At 46.8% G+C, this 25111-nt stretch overlaps 1 protein-coding gene across 2 annotated transcripts; it reads right to left on the bottom strand.

The window, feature by feature from the left end:
- Positions 1 to 4221: 4221 nt before the first annotated feature.
- Positions 4222 to 24472, bottom strand: NFAM1 (NFAT activating protein with ITAM motif 1). 2 transcript variants are annotated; one of them, XM_041416946.1, is made up of 6 exons: positions 24103 to 24472; positions 18264 to 18602; positions 17107 to 17216; positions 14525 to 14626; positions 9947 to 10033; positions 4222 to 6555 (listed from the first exon to the last, which is right to left on the bottom strand). In XM_041416946.1, the coding sequence occupies exons 2-6, from the start codon at positions 18508 to 18510 to the stop codon at positions 6496 to 6498; spliced, it is 606 nt and encodes a 201-aa protein (XP_041272880.1). In that variant the 5' UTR covers positions 18511 to 18602; positions 24103 to 24472; the 3' UTR covers positions 4222 to 6495. The 2 variants fall into 2 exon arrangements, with proteins under 2 accessions (XP_041272880.1, XP_041272879.1); XM_041416945.1 differs by lacking the exon at positions 24103 to 24472 and adding an exon at positions 20665 to 20868.
- Between the last annotated feature and the right edge of the window lie 639 nt (positions 24473 to 25111).

The raw sequence follows: 25111 nt of genomic DNA, 5'->3' as shown, positions 1-25111 counted from the left end.
CATGTTTAAAGAAAAGGAAAAAAAAAAAAAAGAAAAAAGAAGCATTTTCTCCTTTCTTTCAAATGTAGTTCTTGTCTAAGTGCTTGGACAGGCACTGTCAGCTCTGAAAATTCAAGATTAATCAAGCAATTAAGAATTGATATCTAGTGACTTATCATGACTGGAAATGAGAGATGCTGCATTCATTTTAGCTCTGCAAGAACCCAAAATAGCTAACCTGATTTTTATGGACAGCGAGATCTTAAACCTTTTGGGGAGAGCGGTTACAATTCCTTCTATTAAAGTGGTTCCTTCAGAACCCCCACCTGCGTTCTGCACCTTTCTTAGCAAAGGGCCAGTCTGTACAGAGGGCCATGCTGGAAGAGCTGCACACTTCACATTCACACCTTGCCTTTACCTGAATGAGTCTGAAAGCGTACAGAAATCCCAAGAGAGCCAAAATGAAGTTTTGCTTTCTCTCCTCCATGTGCCAGCACAGCATTGCATTGCACTGCTTGAATAAACAACCCAAGTGAGCAGGAATTACATCACTTCAAAACTCTGGTTTCCTTTAAACATTAAAAAGAACGGCAAGCATTTATATTCACATAACTATCAGCATTATCACCTCTCCTCACACCTCCTTCTCCAGCATCTAATTGTTGTGATGGTAGGGACTTCCCTGCCTCCTTCCTTGGGAGTGGAGAGAGCCTTTGCAACTCAGCTGCAGTCATTTGGTTTCCTCTCCATGAGCTCAGGAACTTCTTCAGCAATCAGAAAGACTTCATGGATTGGATGTGCAACAACTCAGCACATTCCCTCTGTAAACATTTATTTGGAGAATTATGGCATACATATTTGGACTTTTTATGGTAATTTGGATCTGATGAGCTTTCCTTATTGTCAAAATGATGGATGCCTCTGTAAAAGAGAGGAGTAACTTCTTCTGCAGCTTCACTACCTCAGCTAGGCAGATGCAGGTCTGATTGATACCTGCAGGAGAAATCAAAAGTGAAAAGCAAAGTGCAGCAGAACCCAGTGTTGGTGACTCAGGAAGAAACTTTATTTTTCCCTAAACTATAAGTAGCTCAGGAGCTCTTACTTACCCAGCTACTGGTTTCTTTCTGGACAACCTGATAGAATTAAGAACACAGAAACCTGAATTCTGTTCCAAACTTCACCTCTCCTCTGATGTTCTGTAGTCTTGGAAAAGTCATTTAAGCTCCTGAGTCTCCATTTTTTCCATGCATGAAGCTGAAATGACATACTGAGCCTTGCAAGAACTTCTGAAACCTCTGATTTTAATAGTACGTGTCAGTGCCAAAAGCACCATTACAGGCATTACAGCACTAATTCTCTCACAAGGGAGGGAAGCTCACTGTGTCACAGGTATTTTGGATACAATTATTACCCCTGGAAGTGCTCAGATATCATTGCGCAAAATTGTAGGCAGATGAATCTTTCAGATGGGATAGAAACCAGAGGCCCTGACAGGTTATTAAAAGACATAACGTTTTGAAGAAGCCCATATGTTAGCTTTTTCATGTTCACCCTGTTCCAATTTGGATAATTACGTTCTAACTCTTTAAAGCAGGGTGGCTGACCTGCCTGGCCCTACCAGCTGTATATCCAAATCTTCATGTGGCCCAGAGTGATACAACACAACCCACATATTGCAAAAAGCTGAAGGAAAAGAGGAGCTCTAGGAGAGGTTCATCAGCTAGTGAGAAAGATTTCCTCCTGGAATGGGAGCCCTCCCCTCCTGCTGAAACAGTTCTTCCCTGAGAAGCAGCTTCTCTGTGTCACTTCCCACAGGAACCTGCCTGGTACTGTCAGGGCACCATCACACTTTGTCCCCAGGCAGCTGCACAGTGGCAGCTCTCTGATGCACAGATGCTGTGAACATTGAAGATTCACAGCTCACAACACATTCCAGCAGTTTACAGGCCTAGCTATTAATAGTGAAGAACCTAGTGACATACTAGTTACTAATAGTAATCTGCACTTCTACTTCATCATTAAGAAAGAAAAACATTTCATCCCTCACAATAAGTGGAGCCTGGCTTGTCCAAGAATCAAGGAAGAGAAGACACTGAAGGTTCACATTCTTCTCTTGGAGATCACTGGTGCTCTGTTGAGCTGCTCCTTTTTTCTTTATAAACTCTCAATGATAATTCACTGTGCCTTGCACATCTTGACCACTACAGAAAGAGCAATATCTGAGCCTTCATCAGTTTCCTGACATAGTAAAGAAGAGCAGCAGCATATGGTGCCAAGGATTTTTTTTCACCACAGACACACATTTTCCCAAACCCAAGATAAAATTCTTCCAAATGGTGAAAGAAAGTGGTGGCAATTCCAAGCAGCTCCCAATATCTGGCTAATTTTGCATTTCAGATGCCACTCTGACCCAGTGATGGTGTCAGCAGCCACTCTCCTGTCCCTTGCATGGGCAGTCCTGTGCCAAGACATTGGTATCTGATGAAGCAATTGCTCCAGACATCATGGATGCAAAACAGGCTCCCCTGTTCTGTCCCCATCTCTTCACAGGTGCTGGTGGCACCTGGGCCAAGGTGCAGACCTTTGAGGAGTGTCAGTCTCCAGCCACAGCGGTAGCAGACAGTCCTGGCCGGGGATGCCTGTAGCTGCCCACCCCCAGGGAGTCTGTGGTCTGAGGGTTACCAGGGAAGCTGGCGGGGGCATGTGGGCACGCAGGGGACAGGAAAGAGAGCAGAGAGGACCTAGGGCACCATCTGGTGGCTTCACTCACTGCCTTCCCTAAATCCTTGTCTCACGGGGTCATAATATGGCATGGCCAAGGGCTAAGAGAACACCAGGTCTTCCCAAGAGACAGCGCAGCTGGAAGAGGAGACCCCTGCCCTTGGCCCAGACTCACACACCTGTAGGGCACTCTGGGTAGGACAGCAGTGCAAACCAGAGCCTAGCAACCATTTTTCTTGGGTGCTGTGCAGTCAAGCACTTCCCTTGATAATATCTAAAGACCCAGCCCTAGCTGGGTATTTAGAGATGATTTGCAGTAGAGACACCCCTGAGAAGGCTAAAGAAGAGAAGACAGAAGTGATGAAGGAGAACACTTTGGACACGCGTTTCACTGGCATTATCTACCACAGTAAGGTCTTGTCTGCAGATAAAGGCAAAATATAGTTTGCACTGTTTTGTATGACAAACCAGTACCCATGCAAGAGCTTGTCCTCTGCAGAAAAAGATCAAATCAACAAACCTCTCAACTGCACCCTGGTTTTTACCTTCTCAAATAAGGATTTGCTGTAAAGCATTATGGAGGAGTCCATTTAAAGGGAATAGATGACCTCAGTGTCAGCAACATCCTTTGCAGCAACGCACTCTCAGGACCAAAGGCTCATGTCTGGTGATGAGGGCAAAGGATCCTAGTCCTAACACAGCACCTCCTTTAGAAGAAGGCAGGCGGTGCACTTCCACCTCACACCACTGCTTACTTTGGTAACAGGCCCCCACTTCCCTGAAATCCTGCCAATAGAAAAGGAAAATTCAATACCTGGGAATCAAATGTTATACCACCACCAGGGATCCTGCTCTGTGCACAACAGCACCATGCTGGGGGAAGCAAGTGAAGCTGAAGCCCTTAGAGACACAGTTTTTAACAGGAATCCATTCTCAGCATTCAGTTTAAAGCAAAATGTACAGGGTGAACACACAATAAGCCAGTCACTGCTTCTCATATTTGTGGAGCTGGGGAAACTGATCCATCATTTCCTTTTTTTTTTTTTTTTCCCCAATTGCCTAACACTTAGAAATGAACACATTTCCTCTTGCTAGTAGCACTCATTTTTTGCACCTATCCTCATGGGCCACAGAGCCAGGTAAGACAAAAAGACCAAATGACAACAAAAAGATCAAGTGACTGCCTTTTCCCTGAACAAATCTCTGCTACAAAGTAGCTATACCAATATTATATAAATTATATTTCATAGTCTCTCCTACCTGTGCCTTCAGGCACTTCCTCATACCACCTTGGAAAACTCCATACCATTTAAAAACATCCCTGCTCTCACAGCCTCCTGCTTTATGCTTTTCTCTCTCACACAAGCTGGTGCTGCTGTGGCTGCCCATGGTGCATAATACTAAAGAAGTGATTTTAGATTGTGGCTTCATAGCTTTAAACTTCCTTTTCCTCATGCAGCAGCCTTTTGCCTTCCTCAGGGCCAACCCAAAAGCCATTGAAATCAACATGGCAACCCCCACCCTGATTTTGACAAAGTTTGGCACACAGCCCAAATCCTCACATTTGCCAGTGTTTCTTAGAAATTTTTCATTTTTCACTTAATTGATCAGAACCTGGTGTGATTCTTCCAGTACTTCAGCACTGACTGTTCTAGAATAGCATTTTCCATTCCAAATACTGTTCTTTCTCTCATGTTTTATTTTAAACAGCTTCAGCTTTTTAATATAGAATTGTTCAGGCATAAATGTAAGAAACATGCTACTTTAAAAGGTAACAGAAACACAAGACAAATCAACTCACTGCAAAGAGAGATCCTTGCCAGGAAATTTCCAGCAGCATCCAGTATTTTTAACATTTATAAAATTTAAAAAACAAAACACAAAACCTAAGCATCATTATTTTGAAAGTTTTTACTTTTCATCTAATCCACCAGCATCTGCTGAATATTTTATTGCCATACTGCAACATATTTATAATTCATCTCATCATTTCTTCAAATTTGTTAAGGAAAGGAATTGTTATACCTGTACAATCCTCTGTAAATTCTTCTGTGAACACAAATATTGCCTGGTAAAATGTAGTAATATTAGTAAAAATATTAGTGATATTAGTAAAATGTAAAACTTACTTCAAAAATATTTATAATTGTTACGATCACTTAAGAAATTATAAATGGATCTAATAAGACATGCTGTCCATTCACTGCCTTTTCTGAAATGAATTTCTCAGTGCTGGGAAGAGAAAAAACATTTTTCTGTGGTTAAAGAAAGTCCAAATTGCATGTTTGAAATGGTTTCTAATAAAAAGAGCAAAGCAATAAGCGGATTATCTCTTTAAACATGGTATAGGAAGGTTGGAGGCCCCGGAGACATTTTCCACAGCCTCTATCTCTGATACATAGCAACATTATCTTCAGCTAGAGAGGGTCCTATGACCCTGGAGCTCAATTTTAATTTGATCTTCTTCTTTAAAGAGGTTTCTACAATTCCTCTCAAGTTATGCTGCATATTCTTATTTTGGGTTGGCTTTGTTTGGTTATTGCGTTGTTGTTTTTAATATGAGCTAAAACAGCCTCAGCTTTTTGATGTGCTGGTTTGATCATGTTATACAGCTATTTACTATAACATCTTCCCTATCAGAACCAGAATATGCATCAACACAAATGGTAGGCAAATTCCAGCTGACAGGGGAGCAAGGATAGCAAATTAACGTCTAAAGCCTCCCTCCTCCTTCCTCCAGTCGTTCTAAGTTTCAGAACTGACCTCCCTGGCCAATAATGTACGGTGGGGGCGTGTAAAGGAGCTTTATACTCTACAACAGCCAGCTGAAACAAAGGCAAACCGATTGGTTTTGGTGGGGCAGAGGTACCATGCCTGCTCCCACAGAGGCTCAAAATCCCAAGCGATGACAATGCCCACTGCCAAGAAGAAAAGGAAACTGGCGAGCTCCCCTTGGACTTCGGCAGGCTGGAGCCTGGCCCCAGACCCGCCTGGCTTAAGCAGCCCCAGCAAGAGTTTCCTCACGTTCCCACCTCCTTGTTCCTCTTTCTTGTTCTGGAATGGGCACTGTCACTAAGACATGTTGTCAGGAAGGGATATTTTCTCTGTGTTCCTTTTCTCCACCTTTATCTCCATCAGTGCATCCAGTCCTCACCGTGTACTGCTGATATTGCTGAAGGGGAAGCATTTTCTTAGAGGCACTGATTTGAGTCGCCCTAGTAAAGTCGCAGCAGGCATCTGTGACTACTTGATGGGATTAGCAGATTATGAGAAAGCGTGTTTGCCGTGGGGTTCCTGGGAAAGGGAAATGGGCAGGTGAATGCTTGGATCTGATTAAACTATGCATGAAGTCCTGATGGCCATTTCGGCAAAGCCGCAAGCATAGGATCAGATGGGCGGATGCAGATCGGGATCGGAACATCAAGCCAGCAAACAGGGAAGTCTCTGGATTGTCCTGCCACTTGCAGAGGATCAACAGTTAAGTATTTCAGCCGGGGCAGGTGAGAGAAACCTTCACAGATTGCCCATTCCCAAGATAAGTGCTTGACAAAAGCAGCTTTTCTTTTGCATCAAACAGCTTTGCTGCAAAATAGCTTTGCTGCATCAATGCAGACTGAGCCCCGAGGGATTTCAACAGATACATTCTCTTGTTAATGAAGGGCAGTTTAGAAGGGGCAAAGAGTTCACAATTCCCTCGTGGTTGTGCTCTGAAGTCAGTGTGGATCTCTCCGTGTATCTGCATCTCATCAGGGATGTAAGAGAGTAGCTCTGCCATACAGAAAGATGTCTTCCCTGTTAGATATTCTCATACAATGTATCAGAGGATTCTTCTAGAGCTTCTTGCTTCTTAGGTGTCTGCAGAATGATGAAAAGGAGAAAAATGAAACGGAGGAAAATTATTCAAAAGATGATTAATTAATTCTTAATAAGCAGACACTGACGTTTGTTCTGTTAGAAATGGCTATAAGTGGTCTGCTGAAACAGAAGCCACTACAGTGAGAAATGCTGCTCCACCAGAGACGAACGTGACTAATCCAGCCCAAGGGATAAAGATGCCTCCTTTACTAGTCACTCTTCCCCAAAAAAACTGTCAGACAGGGAGGGGAGGGAAAATTGGACTCTGTAAGAAAACAAATCACTTTGGATTCTGTGAAGGAGGAATTCCCTGACCTCCTCAATCCTGTTTCTTCAACAGTTGAGTCTATTCCTCACGACCGTTCCTTGTGTAGACAAGGCGCTGACAGACTGATATTTTAAGTGCTGTGTGGCACAGGCCTGCTGTAAGCAAGGTTACACAGCAAGCAGCTGAAATGCCACCGGCTGAACTGAGCCCTACCTACACTAGCATTTTCTCTGTTGCCACCACCAAAGGGAAACACTACAAAAGTGCTGAGTGGAGGCACCTCCAAAGCATGCAGGATTAACCCCTTGCTATCCAAACTGGCCACCAGTCCAGAGTGACAGCATGCAAATGCTCTTTTCCTGAGGCTTTCTGCCCTGCTTCCCTTTACAGCTCCCCCTCAATTGTGCAGGCTCCCACAGCAAGGGTAGGGCTGGACCCTCTGAAGCAATCTCAGCTCCCACTCACAGGCCAAACCCACTGACCCACAAGTCTCACTCTTAGGGAAAACACCCTCCTATATTCTGGCAAAGACAGCTGAAGGACAAGTGTCTCAAGGGGTCACAGCCCAGGATGACTGAGGGAAGCTGATCAAAGTGCTTGCAATCATAGTGGATAGTGCAAACTCTCCAGTGCAGAGCTCATGGGATCCTGCCACTCACTTCCCTTCCTCCAGACCAGCACAAGAACTGAGGACACTTGGAGCTGTCTGCCCTCAGTGTGAGAGTTCACCCCATCCCCTCTCTGCTTTTTTCTCCTCTCTTTCTCCCATCCCTCCTTTGCCTCTACCCCACCCTGGCCGAGGCTGCCAGTGCCAGACCCACTCACACACAGATGCTCCTCTGCTGTTGCTTTGTTGCTGCTCTGTTTTACAGACCCTCTGTCCCTCCAAGCAACAGCTGAATGGTGTGGGCCACACACAAGCAACTCAGCATAGCCTAGACAGCTCCCTGGTAGGGAAAAACCGCACACATACTTCATCTTACCATCCAGACTGAATCATTTCAGAGGGAGCAGCTGGTAAAGGTACACAGAAGAATAAACAGGCTCAGAAACAGGGGCCCTATCCAAATAATTCAAAATGCAGCAAAACACAAATGCAGGGATGCTGTCCTTACCAGTGCATCATATAAGACAAGCCCATATGGAACAACCCATCCTTCCCCTCAACAACCAGGAGCCTGCCACTGCTTTTGCTACCACCACCACGGTGGTGTCACAGCAGTAACTGCAGGAGACCAGTGGCCATGGGACCAGACCACACAACAAGTAGCTCTGACACAAAGGGGGCTGCTTGATTTTAGACCACTTTTTGTTAAAAGGTGGGAGCTCTGAAAATGTCTTGGACACATGTCCTTCATGAAAGAGAGGGCTGGTGCAACCAAGGAAACTCTCCCCAATATAACATTAATGGGAGAGAGCAGCAGATGTTTTCCAGGAACATTTTCTAGCATTGGAAGAGAATATATTTTTTAAGCAGGTAAGAGGTCTGGAGAAGAAAAGAAAAATTAGGTTCTGAGGACAGGAAGGAAATGTTCCCTGGGGTGCCTGATGCAAGTTTTGTCCATATGAAACAGCTGATACCTGCCAAAGGGAGGGTAGAAGGCTGTGTGGGCCTCTGGTCTGCTTCATGTGGCCCCCACAACTGATTTACACCTGCATATTCCTAGCTGCCTCTATTTCCACTGTGAGTAAATTTAGTTCCTTGTCTCTCACTCGTAATTCTCAGCCCAAGAAGAAAAAGATCCAAGTCCAAAACATACCCACACTGCCTTTTCCTGAGCACTAGAGCTGACAGCAGAGACTGTAAAAGCCGAGCCTCTGCTCAAACCATCTTGGCTTCTGCTGCCATGAAATGGCTCTCAGGTGCTTAATGCTGGTGAGAGGAAAGTTGTGTTCAGGGTCTGCTGCTGGTGCACTGATTCCTTCAGCCCAGAGGATGTCTCAGCTGCCTAAATAATTTGGAAAGGGCAATAACAGGAGCAGCACCTGCCCAACTCTTCATGAATGCCTGTCTTGTTCAGAGGGAGCAGTGATGCCAAACCCCTCGGTGCCTTTCAGCATACGTCATACAGCAAAGCAACACAAAGGGGGCTGCTTGATTTTAGACCACTTTTTGTTAAAAGGTGGGAGCTCTGAAAATGTCTTGGACACATGTCCTTCATGAAAGAGAGGGCTGGTGCAACCAAGGAAACTCTCCCCAATATAACATTAATGGGAGAGAGCAGCAGGTGTTTTCCAGGAACATTTTCTAGCATTGGAAGAGAATATATTTTTTAAGCAGGTAAGAGGTCTGGAGAAGAAAAGAAAAATTAGGTTCTGAGGACAGGAAGGAAATGTTCCCTGGGGTGCCTGATGCAAGTTTTGTCCATATGAAACAGCTGATACCTGCCAAAGGGAGGGTAGAAGGCTGTGTGGGCCTCTGGTCTGCTTCATGTGGCCCCCACAACTGATTTACACCTGCATATTCCTAGCTGCCTCTATTTCCACTGTGAGTAAATTTAGTTCCTTGTCTCTCACTCGTAATTCTCAGCCCAAGAAGAAAAAGATCCAAGTCCAAAACATACCCACACTGCCTTTTCCTGAGCACTAGAGCTGACAGCAGAGACTGTAAAAGCCGAGCCTCTGCTCAAACCATCTTGGCTTCTGCTGCCATGAAATGGCTCTCAGGTGCTTAATGCTGGTGAGAGGAAAGTTGTGTTCAGGGTCTGCTGCTGGTGCACTGATTCCTTCAGCCCAGAGGATGTCTCAGCTGCCTAAATAATTTGGAAAGGGCAATAACAGGAGCAGCACCTGCCCAACTCTTCATGAATGCCTGTCTTGTTCAGAGGGAGCAGTGATGCCAAACCCCTCGGTGCCTTTCAGCATACGTCATACAGCAAAGCATCTGCACAAAACCGTGAGTGCCAGAACTGGCAGAGCTGCAGGAGCCAGGGCTCCGCTGGAAGAGGGAAGAGAGGCTACATGTGCAGCCCAGCTGGTGAGTGCATGTCACATCTCATTTTCCCCTTTTGGTGGGACTGCAGACACGTTTACTGCCTGCTAGGTCATGAGATTGTGTGGGGTTTCTTCCCCCAGCTGCCCAGGGCATATGGGAACTTTCCAAAACATGGCCCTGGCTCTTACCTTCCCTGGAGGATTCTTTCTGTGTGATGGGTTGTTTGTGTTGTTCTCAAGGCTAGAATAGACATCAACTTGCTGCACATCCAGGCTCTGCACAGAGAAGAGAGAAGAAAGTAGGTGTCAAATAAAATACTTAGGTTTAAGATAACTAATTACCCACTGGGTTGCTCCCCATATCATGCCTGACATTTTTTAGGAACTCCTGCCACCTCCAAAATTTTGAAGTTCCTGACCTTAACTTGGGCAAACAGAAAATCCTTTTCCCCTGAAATCCCTATAGTGCAGCTGCATCATCATCTTTTTTTCAGGCTTACAGAGACAGGCTTTGATGCTGCCTACCCTGTGTAAGGCAATGGAGAAGAATGCCAATGCCCCTGCCTCCCTCTGCTCCAAAATAGTCCCAGAATGCAAAGTTGCGCACCAGGGCAACCACAGGTAAGAGGCAGTGCTCTGCACCACCCAAGACTCTTTAGGTGCCTGACAACCACAAGTTCTTGTTCATGTTTATTCTGGGGACACAAAGGTGACAAACAGGAGAGGCTGGGGGTCCTGAAGTACAGAAGCTGTCGAAAATGAACACGATTTCTGTTTATTGTCTGTTGGGGTTTTTTTCCCAAGCCAGAAGTCTCCTTTCTTCTTTGAATGAGCAAAGAATAATAAAAAAATCCATATGCTCCCAGGCCCTCAAATATTACCATGGTCCCACTCAGCTACACAGAGAAACACACACACACCCTGCATGCATATGCACCCGTTGTCCCCCAGGTAATCGTGTCACAAGAGATGCATGTCAGTTTGAGTGATATTCCAGATCTGCCTGAAGGATCAAACATAACAATCATGAGGACTTTTCCATGTGTGTTTCAAGGATGACAGCAGGTTGCCAAGGTGGCTGTTTCTCTGGCAACAGGAAGATGGGAGGAGCTGCGGCTGCAAGAGGGGCAGATGGTATTAGTGGAGAGAGCAAGGCACCCTGTAATGCAGTGAGGAGGATGAGTAAACATGGAGGCTTCTTTGGGGACTGCCAATCACTTGAACCCTCATAATTTCATGTGGAGTTGCAAACACTCAGCATCTTTAAGGATCATGGCCAGCAGGACAGGGTTTTGAACAGGGCCAGAGGACACAGAAGCAGCTCTGGGAAATGAGCCTTGGAATAAACAGGCACTTAAACATGAGTTGGCCACAGTGAATGGGGAACCACATGGCTCTCACATTCCCACTGCTACTCTGGAAACAGTCAAATTATTTCACCTGCCTGCTTCCTGCTCCCAAAAACTTGCTCTGCCTACTCAGACATCCCCACCATTTGCACGTGCACACAGAAAATTCTATTTCCTCACACTCATTTTCAATTCTCATTGTGATGCTCACAGTGACAACCTCGTCTTGTGTGCTGAGCTTCCAGAAGCCTGGCTCCACGTCCCCTTGGCAGGACAGGCAGCCTCTTTCTCTACTCCAGTCTGAAGCTATTTGCAAGCAAGGTTCAACGGCCAGAACAGATCCCGTTCCCTCCACATCCCTTCTTCTCATGCAGGCTGTTAACAGTGCTGGTCCTTTTCCGGTCAGTTGGAGAGCTGGTGCCTCCAACCACCGTTTGCAAGTTAATTACTTTTACCTGGTCACTGATCACCTGCTACTGTCACAGTGAAGGCACACAGGCCACTCTCCTCCCTGCTGACAGATGCCTTCCTATCCCTGAACAGCCTCCTGTCTCCCTCACACCTGGAAAAGCTCCTGTGCTCTGGAACCTGACTGCACCTGCACTGCAGGAGTTCTGTTTGCTGCTGAAAAAAGCTTGTTTGAAGTGTAAAACAGATGAAGCAAGTCCCTCAGATTGTTATTTCCAAGCTGCTCGTTAACTGAGCATCTAAGCTGGAAGTCGGAGGATACACAGGTTTGGCTCTGGGCAGTGCAGTGAGGTAGAGCTACTCTACACCTGCAGGAGGACAGAGAGGTCAAGGAAGGCAGTACAGAGGGAACAAAGTGGGCTCCCAGCTGCTCCCTTATTACCAGGCTTTTTGCTACCTTGTATGCTTTCCAGTGCATACAGCCACCCCCAGGGACTACAAAATATATAGTGGCATCTAGAAGAGCCACTGGGGAAGGTATTTTCTCCCAGGAATGTTCAGCAAGACAACTTTGCAGAAGGTGTGTTAGGACCCTTCCCACACCAGGGATGAGCCATGCTACCATGTAAGATAACACAGAGTGTTTAATGAGCTGTGCCAGCCAGTTCCAACAGCATCTGTTACTTTGATGTCCACTGCTGCCTCCTCTTGCTTCTGCTCCCAGCTTCAGACCTGCAAGGACACTGTGCTTCCCTGGCCTCACCTTCCTCCAGACTCCAGCCTCTTGCTTTCCCACACAGACAGCATGGCTAGCATGCGCTGGCCTCCTGTCCAGCCCCTGATCTCTGACCTCCTTCTTTATCTCATCACTGGGAGCTACTTTTCACTTGTCCTTCCTTTTTTCCCTTGCCTTAGATTACCCTAATGCTGATCACAGATTTTTTCCTTCCCCATGAATTAAGCACTGAGTTCAACACCCACCAATAGATTTTCACAACTCACTTATTTCAAACACAGTTTGCAGGGCTGAGATTACACCATGCAGAGCCCCAATAAAATTTAGCTGTGGAGCACGAGTTATCATTTAAAGGAAATAAGATTTGTCAACTTTCTATTCCCTTCATCTGTTCTGAGAGCACATCCAACACAGATTTCCATCCCAGGGCTCTCACCCTCTCTCCTCCCCTGCCCATTTATGCCTTGCAGGGCTGTGCTCGCTGCTGTCAGCCTGTGCCTTGTCTGGAGTGGGAGTTGCTGCTTCAAGCCCTCCCACTGCAGCAGCTGCTCCACAACAGAGGAAACTCCCATGGGCAGACTCATACCCCCCAGCATGCAGGAGATGGTCCCAGGCTGCTTGCAGCCCTGCCAAAGAGGGCCAAGCCACCTGCCCTGCACACCAGGCTGGCCACGAGCCCTGAACAGCTGGTGTGTGGTTAAAAGGCTTCACAGGAAGGCTTCTTGGGCCAGGTCCATAGGGCTCCTGCAAGCACAAAGCACAGGGGCTCAGGCAGCTCCTGGGATTGCCTGTGCCTAAGGCTGGCTCTGCTGGCTTGCTATATTAGCCTTAGTGGAGCCTGAACAGAATAACATGATGAAACATGTAATTAAGATGGAGCTAAGGATGCATGACGAGGCCGACTGAGCGAGAAATGGATTTGATTTTTTTTTTGTCTCCTTGCAGAAATCATCCACTTCAGCAGGAAACTACCCATTCGGATTTTTATAAGCCTGAATTAAAAAGAAATTACTTGATACAAATGAAAAGGTTTATAACCTGCAACCTCCTTTACCCAAAGCATTGCCTTTTGCCCAGAATAAACATATCACATACAATACATAGTGCTCTCTTTTAAACTGCTACTCCAAAAATTAAAGGGCCACAAAATGGTGCTCCCCCCACCCCCAGAGAGTGAGAATGAGAAGGGGCAGGCCCATCCTCTTGTAGGTATCTGCCCTGATCAGGTCTCCTGCCTCCCTGGCAGAGATTATCTCCTCTCTGTAGTACATTCTCCAGAGCTTTGCTTTGTTTAGTTTAAATGATTAATGCAGCAGAGCTCACAGGTTTTCCTTGGAGAGACTTTTCCAGCCCTTCTAGACCTCACAGACAGAAAGGTTTCCGAATATTCAGGCAACATCCTTCTCTACTCACTTTCATTTTATTCCTCCTTGCTGGTCCCACAGATCACAAGAAAAAAAAACCTAACCCTTTCCTTCTTAGTGGAGCAGCCATCCCATGGGCGTAAAAGGAGAAAAAGGAATCCATATAAAATGGAGCTGGACAGGTTGTAAATGGGATTAGGAGTCATGGTTATTTCAGGTAGCTGAGGTCTAGGCCTGACATTTCAGGGGAGCTACTTCAATTCTACTACCTAGGACACTGTGGCTACTGGTCTCAAGGAGTGGGAGCAGTTTGGGAAATGGAAAAGGAAATCCTATACAATGAAAAGGAAAATGCTTAAAAAAAAAGAAACTCCCTTTACTTTCTCCTTGCCCATCTCCCCCTGCTAGCTAGGGTGTCTGCTCAGGACTGCAGTGGTCTGTAACACTGACACCAGTGAAGATGCCACAGCAGAGGCCCAAAACAGCTGGCGGTTGGTCAGGGCATCATGTCTCTGCCCCTTTCCTGAGGCACCATTCTCCAGCTGGGAAGGCCATGTCCTCGTGACACTCTGCAGTACAAAGGGGGGCTCAGAGTTTCTCTTCCTGACTTTTGGAGACCCTTCTATCTCTTCCACCAGGAACCCTCCCTGGCCTCACACTTGCTGCTCTGTGCTGCTCAGCAAGCCATGGGGCAAAGCTTGGGCACTGGGGAGGCCGTGACTGGGACTAGGACGGAGACACACCAGTCCTGAGGGAAGCTAAGCAGGGCAAGGTCACCAAGACCAAGCTGGTATGAAGATATTGCTTATGTTTCACACCATGACACTGGCATTGTCTGTAGCACGGCAGGGAAGGGAAGGGTTGTACCGTGATGTGGACAGAAGAGATGACGGGCGATTCTGATACTCACGTCATAGACAGGAGGTGGTAGTGGTGGTGGGCTGGCTGAAGGGAGCTGTGTTTCCACCTTCTGTCTCAGGATATTTGGCTGGTTCCTTCTAGGGCACAACACCTGCTCAGGACAAGACACCAAATAACACATTTGGAGAAAACCACATGTCCCCAAAGCTAAAATGAATACCAATGTCATATCAAAGCCAGCTGTTTGCACACCTCCTGAATGCTTCCACAAGAAAGAGTGTTGGCAGTGTCTGTACAACATGTACTGGTTACTTTCCTCACTACATGGTCAAGTGCAGAATCCAGTGACTTACACTGGAGCAGTGGAAAGGAGAACTGGACTCTATGTGTACATATAAAGCACTTTCACCACTGAAACCTTACTGGCTGAAGGGTGTAAGTATTGAGCAGCACGAAACAATGCTAAGACAGGGAGTAAAGCAGGGCACTGGTCATTGTGCAGAGAGGAATTTCAGAGAGGCAAAATGCAATTACTTTTATCAGAATTTGGCAGGGAAGCTTTTCCTAATACAAAGAGTCTACAGAAGAGCACCAGACCAATCATTAATGGTGACATCTAGTCAGTGATACATGGATGCACAAGTCTGGCATGGAGTTGAAGGAAGAAGGTCCCTTCATCTGAATGTTTCTTGCATCAGATGAGTTCTCCTTGAACACATTCCATGCACACACAGAGAAGGGTTAGCCCTGCTCAGCAAGCAAGAGAAGAGGCAGAAAAGGCAGAAGGCTTTGCTAAGTATCTCTGTTCTAATTCAGAAAGAAGTGGGATGATTATATTCACATCACATGAAAACGACAAACTGCTTTCCAGTCCATTAGTAACTAAGGAGGATGCTAAATAGCTTCTCTTAAAGATAAACATTTTTAAACCAGCAGGTCTGAGCAAGCTGTGGTGAGAAATATGGGCTGTGTTCTGCAGGAGGGCAAATGTAATGACTGCACAATCTCTTCAGACCCCAAGGAGAGGCTGTAAGTCTGAGATTCACTGGCCCACCTCAAAACCCAGAGAAGCCAACTGGTGAGTCGTGACAGTGCCTCCCCTCCTCATCCCCACAGAAAAACTCTTGAGGCAAACAGAGATGGGGGCCTGTCTCCAGCCAACCCCCTTTGCCTCTTACACTCCATCCCCCACATCAGACTGCCTGCAAGGTAAGTCTCACGAGACCAGCTGGGCTGCCAACTGCTGCCGTGCCATTTTCAGCCTCATGATCTCTGGCTGTGTGTGCTGAAAGCTGATGCTCCTTGGAGTCGAAGGACTGGACACACAGCACAGCCTCCACGTAAGAGAGCATGCACAGTCTGCTGTTGTGGTGGCAGAGAGCACCTTCATACTCTACCTAGAAACCAACAATCCCAAATTCCATTCTAGAAGATGTAAGGGTATTTTTAGGCCTGCCTTGAGATCTCTGGAAGAATGCAGATGATGCTATTGAAACACCTGAGGGTGGCAGTACTAGAAGCAGCAGGTTTTTCCCAAACAACAGGGATTCCAATATCATGACTCCAGATGGTTTTTCCACAGGGTCCATCTCATCCAGCTCTTCTAGCTCTGCTTTTGGCTTTTCTTCTCCCACTCTTCAAATCCTTTCTTCCCCCCACTCCTGGTATCCCCTTTGCTCTCAGCTTCCCAGATTCTACTTCCTTACCCAGCTGGTCCCAACCTGGGACACCAGTCTGCTCACCCAAGGGGCTCTGGCAATCCAGTCTTAAGACCCTCCTAGTGCTTCCTCACTCAATATTCCAGTCCCAGTTTCCCCTCTGAGGCTCATTTTTCCAGCCTCACAGAACCACTGCTAATGGAAGGTGTCCCTGGAGATTGTATAGTCTGATCCTCGTCCCTTTATCTTTTCTTTTTCTTTGTTTATTTGGTTTTTTTGTTTTTCCCAGTTATTTGGGAAAATCCTTGGGATCCTTGACCTGACATTCCCCTTTCACTCTGTCTCTTAATGTCTTCTCTGCCAAACAGATGCCCAAGGCTTTGGTCCCCATCCCCATCACACCGCGGAGTTTTTTTGCTATGGTGCCCGAGCTCAGGAATGCAGCTGCAGACTCCTTGAAAGAGTAACCTCCGTCTTGAAAGAGGATTAGAAATAGGAAAAGTCCTGCCATCAGGGCTGTAACAGATTTGCTTGGGTGCACAGGACATTACTTGTCTAACCGGCCCCTTCACAGGGGTTTTAGGCAACTGAACTGGCAAATTGACAAAAGCCATGACTGAGTATGCACAAACTGCAATTTTCCAAAATCCCATCACAAGGCTACATCTCCTTGAATATTCTCAAGGCCAGCACACTGTTAGTGTGCCTTCTTGCCCTGTGTCAAATCTTTGCTCTAAAGCAGAGCATGCTGTAGTCAAAATAATTGCCAGAATTTCTTTAATGGGCAAATCACTTACTCGTTTTGTCTTTCCTGTAATCTTTTTTTCTCAGAAAAACTTAAGAAAATAAACTGGATCAGACACCCACCATGGAAAATTTCAGCATGGGGACTTCCAATTCAGCCAAGTTAGAAAAAAATGGAATTAATTCCTAGAATGCACCAGGTATTGCTTTTTATTTGGTTATTACTTGCCTTTCTTTTCCACAGAAGCAGAGCTGTTGCGGTGATGCTCAATACAGCAAGAAGAACAGTAAGGGTAACGAGGATTTCCCACCCAGAAGTGGTACTTATGTATCCTGTATCTGTAAGAAAGAAGACAAACAGGTTCACAGTGTGAGTGGAAGCTATAACCCTGCTGTATTTTTAACACTGGAAAGAGCCTTGAGAAAACTAAAATACAGGAGTGCAGAATATAGTGGCAGAAATGCATACACCCTTCAAAACATACTCTGACTGAACAGAGAGCAGGGTGCAGCTGCAGAATCACACAGAAAGATGCAGGGTATAAGCAGCTCCACTTCACAGAGAGAGGTGATATAACTGCGAGAGACAAGAAATTTGGTAGATAGAGGCTGGCAAAGGTCTTTTAGTGGTAGGAGCAGAAAGACAGATGGTGGAATGCACATAGGCCACACAAACTGGGAGGATGGGTACTGCAGATATCCTCTGACCAGTATAGCAAAACTATTTCATCACAGCTCTTTGCATTTGCATTAACAAGTTCTTCATATCCAACAGTCATTAATGCACATCCAGCCAGTCAGCAGCGTGCACTTCCTTATCACTTTTCTTTGACATTCCTCTTATGTTGCACCAAGCTTTCCACTGTGCTCATTAACAGACCAACCAACTCCCTGTACCAAATGGAAAAGAGGGAGGCATGTTGGTGAGGCCATAACCTGCTCATGAGTCCCTAAAACTGAGCATGCTGAATCTGTACACGTGGTTACAGCAAGCACCCTAATGAGTGACCTTATCAGCTGCTCTGTCACACTGCTGAAGGACAAACCACACTGTCTCCTGAACACTGACACCTAAAAGCACTGTCTGATCCAGTGCTCAGGATCCCTGGATAGATCAGGGTCCCTGGATAGATCCTGACTCCCATCTGGCAGGGCAGATATAAATTACTGCCTCTTTATGTCCCCATCTATACATTGGGAACAGCGGAACACCTGTGCCAAGTGCATTTCAACTCTGATGGCAATTAGTATTGGGCATAAAGCATTATTCACACCTGACTTCATAGCATGTGTGGAAAGAGAAAAATAAGAGCAAAGATCAGGTTTCCATAGCCAGATACAGCTGATTTTTAACCTCCTGCCCTTACTTTCTGGTTTTTTACTTACCTCTAATATGGACAAACACTCCCTTTCCCACTTTTTGGATATCATTCCATTTGACCTTGCAGTAGTATGTGCCAGTAGAAGAGGAGTTTTCAACGGACATGATTCTGTAGTTGTAAGGTAAGGCAGCAGTCTTATTCTCTTTTCCAGAAGGAATGGCTACATTTTCCTCCCTACTACAGATAGATGTCTTCTGATCCAGTGAATTAATCCAGTAATAGTCGATTGAAAATTTGGTGTATTTAGGCATGTAAGGGAAGATGACTTCACAGGGGATGGATATTCCTTCCTTGAGAAAGGCAACCTGGATTGGAGGTTTCTGCTGTACATCGACATTTCCTCCTGTAAAGGTAATAATTGTTAGCAGTCACCTAACCTCAGTTTTAGTGAGGAGAGGATGGCTGCCCCAAAGACAGGATCACTCTGAAAATAACCATACACCAGGAAGCACGCCCACAGCACGCAGTGTTGGCCCTTGTCAGAAGCTGAGTGATTCAGAGCATGTGCCCTGTGTGATCTGCCACATCTCTTGGGTAATTGCTGTCTGATCCACGATAGCCTGTTGCATTCACAGGCTTCCCCTTTTCTCTTGTGAGCTCCTCCACACAACAGCAGCACGCAGAAAGACAGGAAATTAAGCAGGAAGTGAACTGATTTTGCAGTGGTGTATGAATATATTTACAGCAGGTGAATAGAAAGCAATTTTCCAAGATAAATGCTAGCTGGACATCTCCTGAAACTCCCATTGTATAAACCACGTTTGGGAATCTACATGTGACCGTGTGATGGCTCTGTGGCAGACAAGGTGCTGTACACAAGCAGGTGTTATCAGTGGGGCTGTGTATTTCTGAATAGAAAGTGAGGAAGAAGATTGCATATTCCATATAGGGGCCAGCACCAGGGCCATGAGAAATAAGCCACAGCTTAATCACTCCAAAGCTCTGCTGCTCTAAAACAGGAGCAAAGCACAAGCCTCAATGTTAGCTACAGGAACTATCTGCAGGTGATTGCAGATCTTAAGTATTTATACATGACAGATTCTTAGGCAGAAATGAGACATGCCCTTCTTAGGCTTCCTTCTAATACATACAAGGCAGTTTAAAGTAATCTATCACTGTAATTCAGCAGACAATGATGTCAGAAGTTAAAAGAAAGAACGAATAACATGGGGAAGATACTACAGTTCACTCCCTGTTTTGTTTAATAAAAAGGAAAAAACATAAGAGGGAGCAGGCTAGTAAGGAGACTGGGGTACAGGACTTCTTTGGTTCCCAGCCAAATCTGGGCTCAATATCCGGCAGTCTCTGGATCTATTTATTTGTCAACTGATATAACACCATATATAAAGCAACTTAAGAGGAGGCTCTTTGAGAAAGGAAAGCTGGACACTTACAAGTCTTCTCACAAAATGAAGGATTCTTTCAGAGACATGAAAAGAGAAGGAAAAAAGGGTAGAGAGAGAAAGTAGGGGATGGGCAGGCTTTTCCATTTATGTTTTTGATGGGATTCCCTGGAGTTCTGCATCTATGAACAGGCTCATAACAAGGTATTAAAGCTGTCCCAGAGCACAGCCAGGCTTGCTTTTCTATCACCATGGACTAAGGCTGCATCACAACAGCAGTGTCACCTCAGCACAGCAGGAGCTGGCATTGGGAAAAGGCAACTCGGACTCAGCACTGCTGAATGCTGAGCACTGAGGATTCGTGGTGGTGGACAACAATGGAGAGAGGGCACAGCTACTGCCCAGAAAGGACTGCCGGGAAGTACCACATGTTAAGGAAAATTCTCTATACATCACATAGCCAGGGACAACAGCCTGACAGCAAGGAAGAGCTTAGGTTACAACACCAGAGAAAGGTTCTTGGCTGTAAAAGCAAGTGAGATACACACAGTAGTCCTCAGGGACATGCTCAGTCCTGTGTATGTATACTAGTTACAATATTAGGGAAAGGTGGTAACAAAATCCTGCAGACAATGTGGGTGTGATAACCCAACTGGCTTATTCTGGGTCGTAGTTTTCAAAATCATTCATCATCCTTCTCCCCATCTCTACATAGCAGATCACTCATGAATATAGTTTCCATATAAGACACAGCTAAGCACTACTGTAACAAAAGAGAGGAGAGATCCATCTTCTTGTTCTCAGAAGCCACTAGGTTGAAAAGAACATACCAAGGAAAAAGCCAAAGCATTTTATTTAGTTTATCTAACCCTTCTCCCATGTTCCCCCTTTCTAGAGGATTCACTCTCTTAGCTTTGAAATGCTTAAAAGACAGAAATAGCAGCAGCGTGCAAATTCCTAGAGGGGATCTCTGGAAATTAGCAAAAGATAGCAGCTGGAACTGCTCCAATAAGAAAAACATGAGAGTAAACAAAAGGAATCAAAAAGAAAATATTTGTTTACCTCCACAATGAAGCAACCAAAGAAACAGGAAGATGACTTTTAGATTTGGGATCATGACGGGGAGGTCAAAGGCTGTAAGAACACAACCAGACACAAAGATCCAAAAGGCAAAGGAGGTGGGGGTTTGTCAGGTATTTTCATGCCAGGGCAGCTGGTTGATCCCCTCCTGTTTGCGAAGGGACAGGCGAGATGTACACACACCGCATTTGGCAAGCAGTTCCTGGCAGATGCGAGCTCTTCTGCTTTTTGCTCAGACTCCTCCCCACACCAGGGCTGACTTCTCTGTACTACAAGGATGGTGTCAGACCTACTAGTGGGTGTCCAAAGACTAGACCACGAGCACTTTAACACACAGAGCTTTGCTTCCTGATGACTGTAAAATATTGCATGCATTTACAACAAACTTTGTCACCTTCCACAAAGGGTGGGATCACCTGTTTTGCCTTCAACACGGAGAACCAGTACACATGAGTAGTCAGTAGAGAGCAAAGGCTCTACTGTACCCCGACTCCAAAAAACAGCCCTCCAAAGCCAACTTCTCCACTAGGTCCCTTCAGAGGAAGGCACTCACATTCACAGAGTGAGAACAACCAGACAGTGAATTCGTCCCAAACAGCTGGACCATTTCAGATCCGCACCACGCTGGCTCTGACTCAGCTTTGCAATGCAGACAAGCTTTAAGTAATCTATTGTAGGCAAATCTAAGGAGAGCCCTTTGAAGGAGAAAAACCACGTTTTGTGGGAGGCTCCTCACGAAGAGTCTTTGATTTTCAATGAACGCTTGTTTTTAGCTAAGACATCTGCAATGCAACATCTGAGCAGCATCTGACTCATAAAAACTCCTGAGGCTGAGAGGTCTTCACTTCTCTTTAGGCAGCTTCCTCCTTTCACACTTCTTGTGAGACAATTGTACTGTCCACAAGAAAGCACTTTGCTGCAAGTTCAAGGGTGCCCATTCACATGGGGTGCTGGGCTGCAGAGACTGGTGTGGGATGGTCATGTGGGGAAAGACCTAAGGCAGCAGATGAGCCTGTAAGCTTCATGTATTCAAAAACATCCGTTGTTTTATGCCTCCAGACTTTATAGGAACGAGGTTTACTCCAAACAACCTTTGGTTTACAGCATTTTTCCTCCTGTTCAGCCTGGGACAGGTCCCCAGGAGGGGGGGACATGTAGCTGCATGATGCCCAGGGATGGCTCCAGTACCTCTCTGAGAGCCCTGACAGATGGGGAGAGGAGAAAGTGGCTTTGTGTGGCTCTGCAAGGCTGGTGCAGCAGCTGCACTCCTCCAGGGAAGGTTTAGCTCAGATTAGCCAAAACCAACTCCTCTCCCCAAGACATGCTGATGTGAGCTGCACCGGGCTGGTCTCAGCTGGAAATCACTCCTCACAGGTCTTAATGCTGAGCAGCAAGGACAATCAAAAGCAGTAACAAGACACTCGGGGCCCACTTGGTATTTCAGATATGGAGGCACAGATCAGACAGCTGTGGCCCTGGGGTCACAACAGTGTTCAGAAGCCTTTCTCAGGCCTGAACAGCATCTCAAGGTAGCTGGGGCAGGGAGAGAGAAGGAAGCAGGGGTTCACTACCTTCCTGTGGAAAAACTCCACTGAATAGTGAGGGCTTCCTCGGCTCTTATATCATGCTCATCCCCATGGTAGCACACGGCTTTGTAATTTCCAATATTGATGTATTTCTAGAGGACTGAACATGCTGCTCCTGCCAGTGATGTGTTTTAACTGTTATCAGCATTTATCTGCTTCAGGAATTCAGGGTGATAAGTGGATTGAGAGTGGTAGGTTTGTAGGGCTGCTAGGTCAACATCATCCTTCCGTCCTTTCTGTTCTCTTCCTATAAACAATCCTGTTGCCACTCAAAATGCCAAGTCCTAGAAATATCGCTGTCTGGAATTTAAAAAAAAAAAAATCTAGCATTTCAAAAGAGATCACACATAAGACTCAGCTGTGGGATTAAAGGCACAGCCAGGCCAGAAATACATTCACTGCTGGGATTTGCTATGGTAGAGCTCACTGAAAAGAAATGGCTTTGAAACGACTACCCAGCAGCTATTAACTGCGAGACAGGATGACATTCTGTTCCTTAGAGCCTAAAGGGAGCCTGAATCTTTGAATGTTAAATTCTAATTCAATTTGGTCTGGGGATTCTGAACTGAGTTTTAACCCTGGAGACATAAATGGGAGGAAGATGAGGAAAAGCTGGGGAGTTGCTATTACCAGCCAGTAGCAGGACTGAACTGATCTCCCCAAAACTTCTGTGGAACTAACCAGGATACCTGTGCCAAAGGAAATAAATTAAAAAGCGCCAAAGGAACAGGTCATTGTATGACCTTCACTCATGTATTGTACAGTAGATTGGTGCATGTGAGCCAGTCTCTACAGCATGACGAGGAGAGAACAGCCTGGCCAGCTGTAAAGCCACCACAGCACTGACTGGCCAGGACCTGTATGGCATGGTCCTTCCTTTGATGCAGCAAATGCTGACACTTCCTGAAATTAAATACAGGATTGGGGTAGATTCAAGCCAGTTTCTGTCTGTAGCTGAAAAGTGGATATTAATTTCACTGAAGCACTTTAAAAAGCTCACAATAGTGGCCAGCATTCCCAAGTGTGAGGAAAAGCACATTGTTCCGGCACGCATGAGCAACAAGTTTGGGCAAGTGCTGCACCTACCAGAAGTGCCTGTTCACAGCTGTGTCCAATGTACACCCACAACTCAAGTCACACACACGAGCCCACACATGCCCCCCACAGCAAACTCCAGGGTAAGCATTAATTCAAACAAAAAGGCTGCTGCTAGCCAAGGCAAAAGCAATGCTGCAGAGACCACAACAAAGCCTCTTTATTGCTGAAGCGTTTAACACTACCATCCAAAAGAGAAACACCGCCTGGCACACAGAAAAGCTGCAGCAGCTCAGCGAGCCTGACTGCACAGAGTGCTTCACAGCATTCCCCAGCACGGCAGCTCTGGGTTTGCTGCCTTGTCAGAGATCAGCTCAAACCCCCATTGCTGGAAAGCCAGCCAGTGGCAACATGTGCACCTCTGAGGATTCACAATCTCTTTGACTCATCTAACCCCAGACTCCAAGGCACAGAGTTTCCCTCTGTCTGGCAGCAGGAGTGATAGCAGAGCCAGCGTGAGCAGGACCGTACCCCTGCCAGCATTTTTACCACTGGTGTGTGTCGAGTGCCTCTCAGCAGGGCTGCATGATGCTGAGGTAAAAGCTGCCAATGCCCTCACTACAGCTCTACCCACCCAAATGCTGCAGGGAAGAGAATTATCAGTGACTTGATGGGAAAACGGAAAATTAGAGGTGTTGACACCACCATGGGGAAGGGAGGGGACAGTTCTCTGATTCCCTTTCACCAGCAAAACAAGTCTGCCTTAGAAATCACCCACTCCTGCTTCTTCTCTGCTCACCTGCTGGAAAGATTCCCAGTGACTAAGTTACCACCACAGGCCTGACGCACTCTGAGGGCCGTGCCTCAGCTTCGCGGTGAATCCCACCCGTTCTCCTTCATTGGCTCCTTGTGTGGCAAGCTGTGGCCAGCGGGAATTCGCCTGCTGGGAGAGCTTTGCCTACTCAGGGTGACACCTTCCAGAAGAACATCCGCCTGGCTGGGCTGGGGCTCACGCGAGGCCAGGGCGGAGCGGGCCACGTTAGGTCTGCCTGATCCAGGGGGTTAAATCTTCCCCCGGGCGGCCCCCCCGGCCCCTGCGGGAGGCTGAGCCTCGCACACCGAGCCCGGTCCGGCCGTGCCGCGGTGGCGGGGCGGGCAGGGACGGGCGGTGGCCGCTCCCGCCCCCCCGCGCCCTCGCCCGCAAGATGGCGCCGCCGCCCCGGCCGCCCCCTCCCTCCTTCCCGCGCCCGCCCACCCACCACGGGCCCAGGGCACCGGGAGACCGGAGGAGTTGCAACCCTGGAGAAAACGAGCACAACTAGGATCCACTTAAGGCAAAATTAATGCTAATGAACCATAATCAACAGCTCGAGGAACAACTTTTACTCGGCAAGCTGCAGATACTGCAGTGGCAGGTCGCCCGTCAGGCAGGGGCAGCAGAAGACGGCTGTGGAAAAGGAAAATGAACCGCTCTGCCGCGGGTGTAACCCATCCCCGCCGGGCCCTGCCCTCGTCGCCGCTCTCTGCGCCAGAAGTCGCTATCCCAGCCGCAGCCCAGCCCGGTCATCCCCCACACACCTCTTGCCCCACCACCGTCACTCCCCTCGCAGCCCTCTCTGGCAGCGGCAGCAGAGTCACTTCTGCTGAGCCCTTTTGGGGGGCAGCAGCCCCAGCCCGGGGGCAAAGCACAGCGAGCTGCCGGCAGCGTTGCCTCCAGCCCCGGCACCGCCTCCGCACTCACAAGCCATCCCTTTTATGCCGAGGGTGCTCTGGAAACTCCTGCCGGTGCTAGTGAGGAGCACAGTTTT

Source organism: Onychostruthus taczanowskii, unplaced genomic scaffold, assembly GCF_017590055.1.
Source record: "Onychostruthus taczanowskii isolate IOZ18803 unplaced genomic scaffold, ASM1759005v1 scaffold53, whole genome shotgun sequence".
Taxonomy (NCBI): Eukaryota; Metazoa; Chordata; class Aves; order Passeriformes; family Passeridae; genus Onychostruthus; species Onychostruthus taczanowskii.
Note: the sequence above shows the minus strand (reverse complement) of the source record. Positions and strands in the feature narration are given on the sequence as shown.

Coding starts and splice junctions, on each gene's coding strand:
- NFAM1 (XM_041416945.1), bottom strand. CDS start 20,719: ATGATCCCAAATCTAAAAGTCATCTTCCTGTTTCTTTGGTTGCTTCAT. Junction 18,603..20,664: donor TTGGTTGCTTCATTGTGGAG/GTAAACAAATAT, acceptor TTACCTTTACAG/GAGGAAATGTCGATGTACAG. Junction 6,556..9,946: donor GAAAGAATCCTCCAGGGAAG/GTAAGAGCCAGG, acceptor ATCATTCTGCAG/ACACCTAAGAAGCAAGAAGC.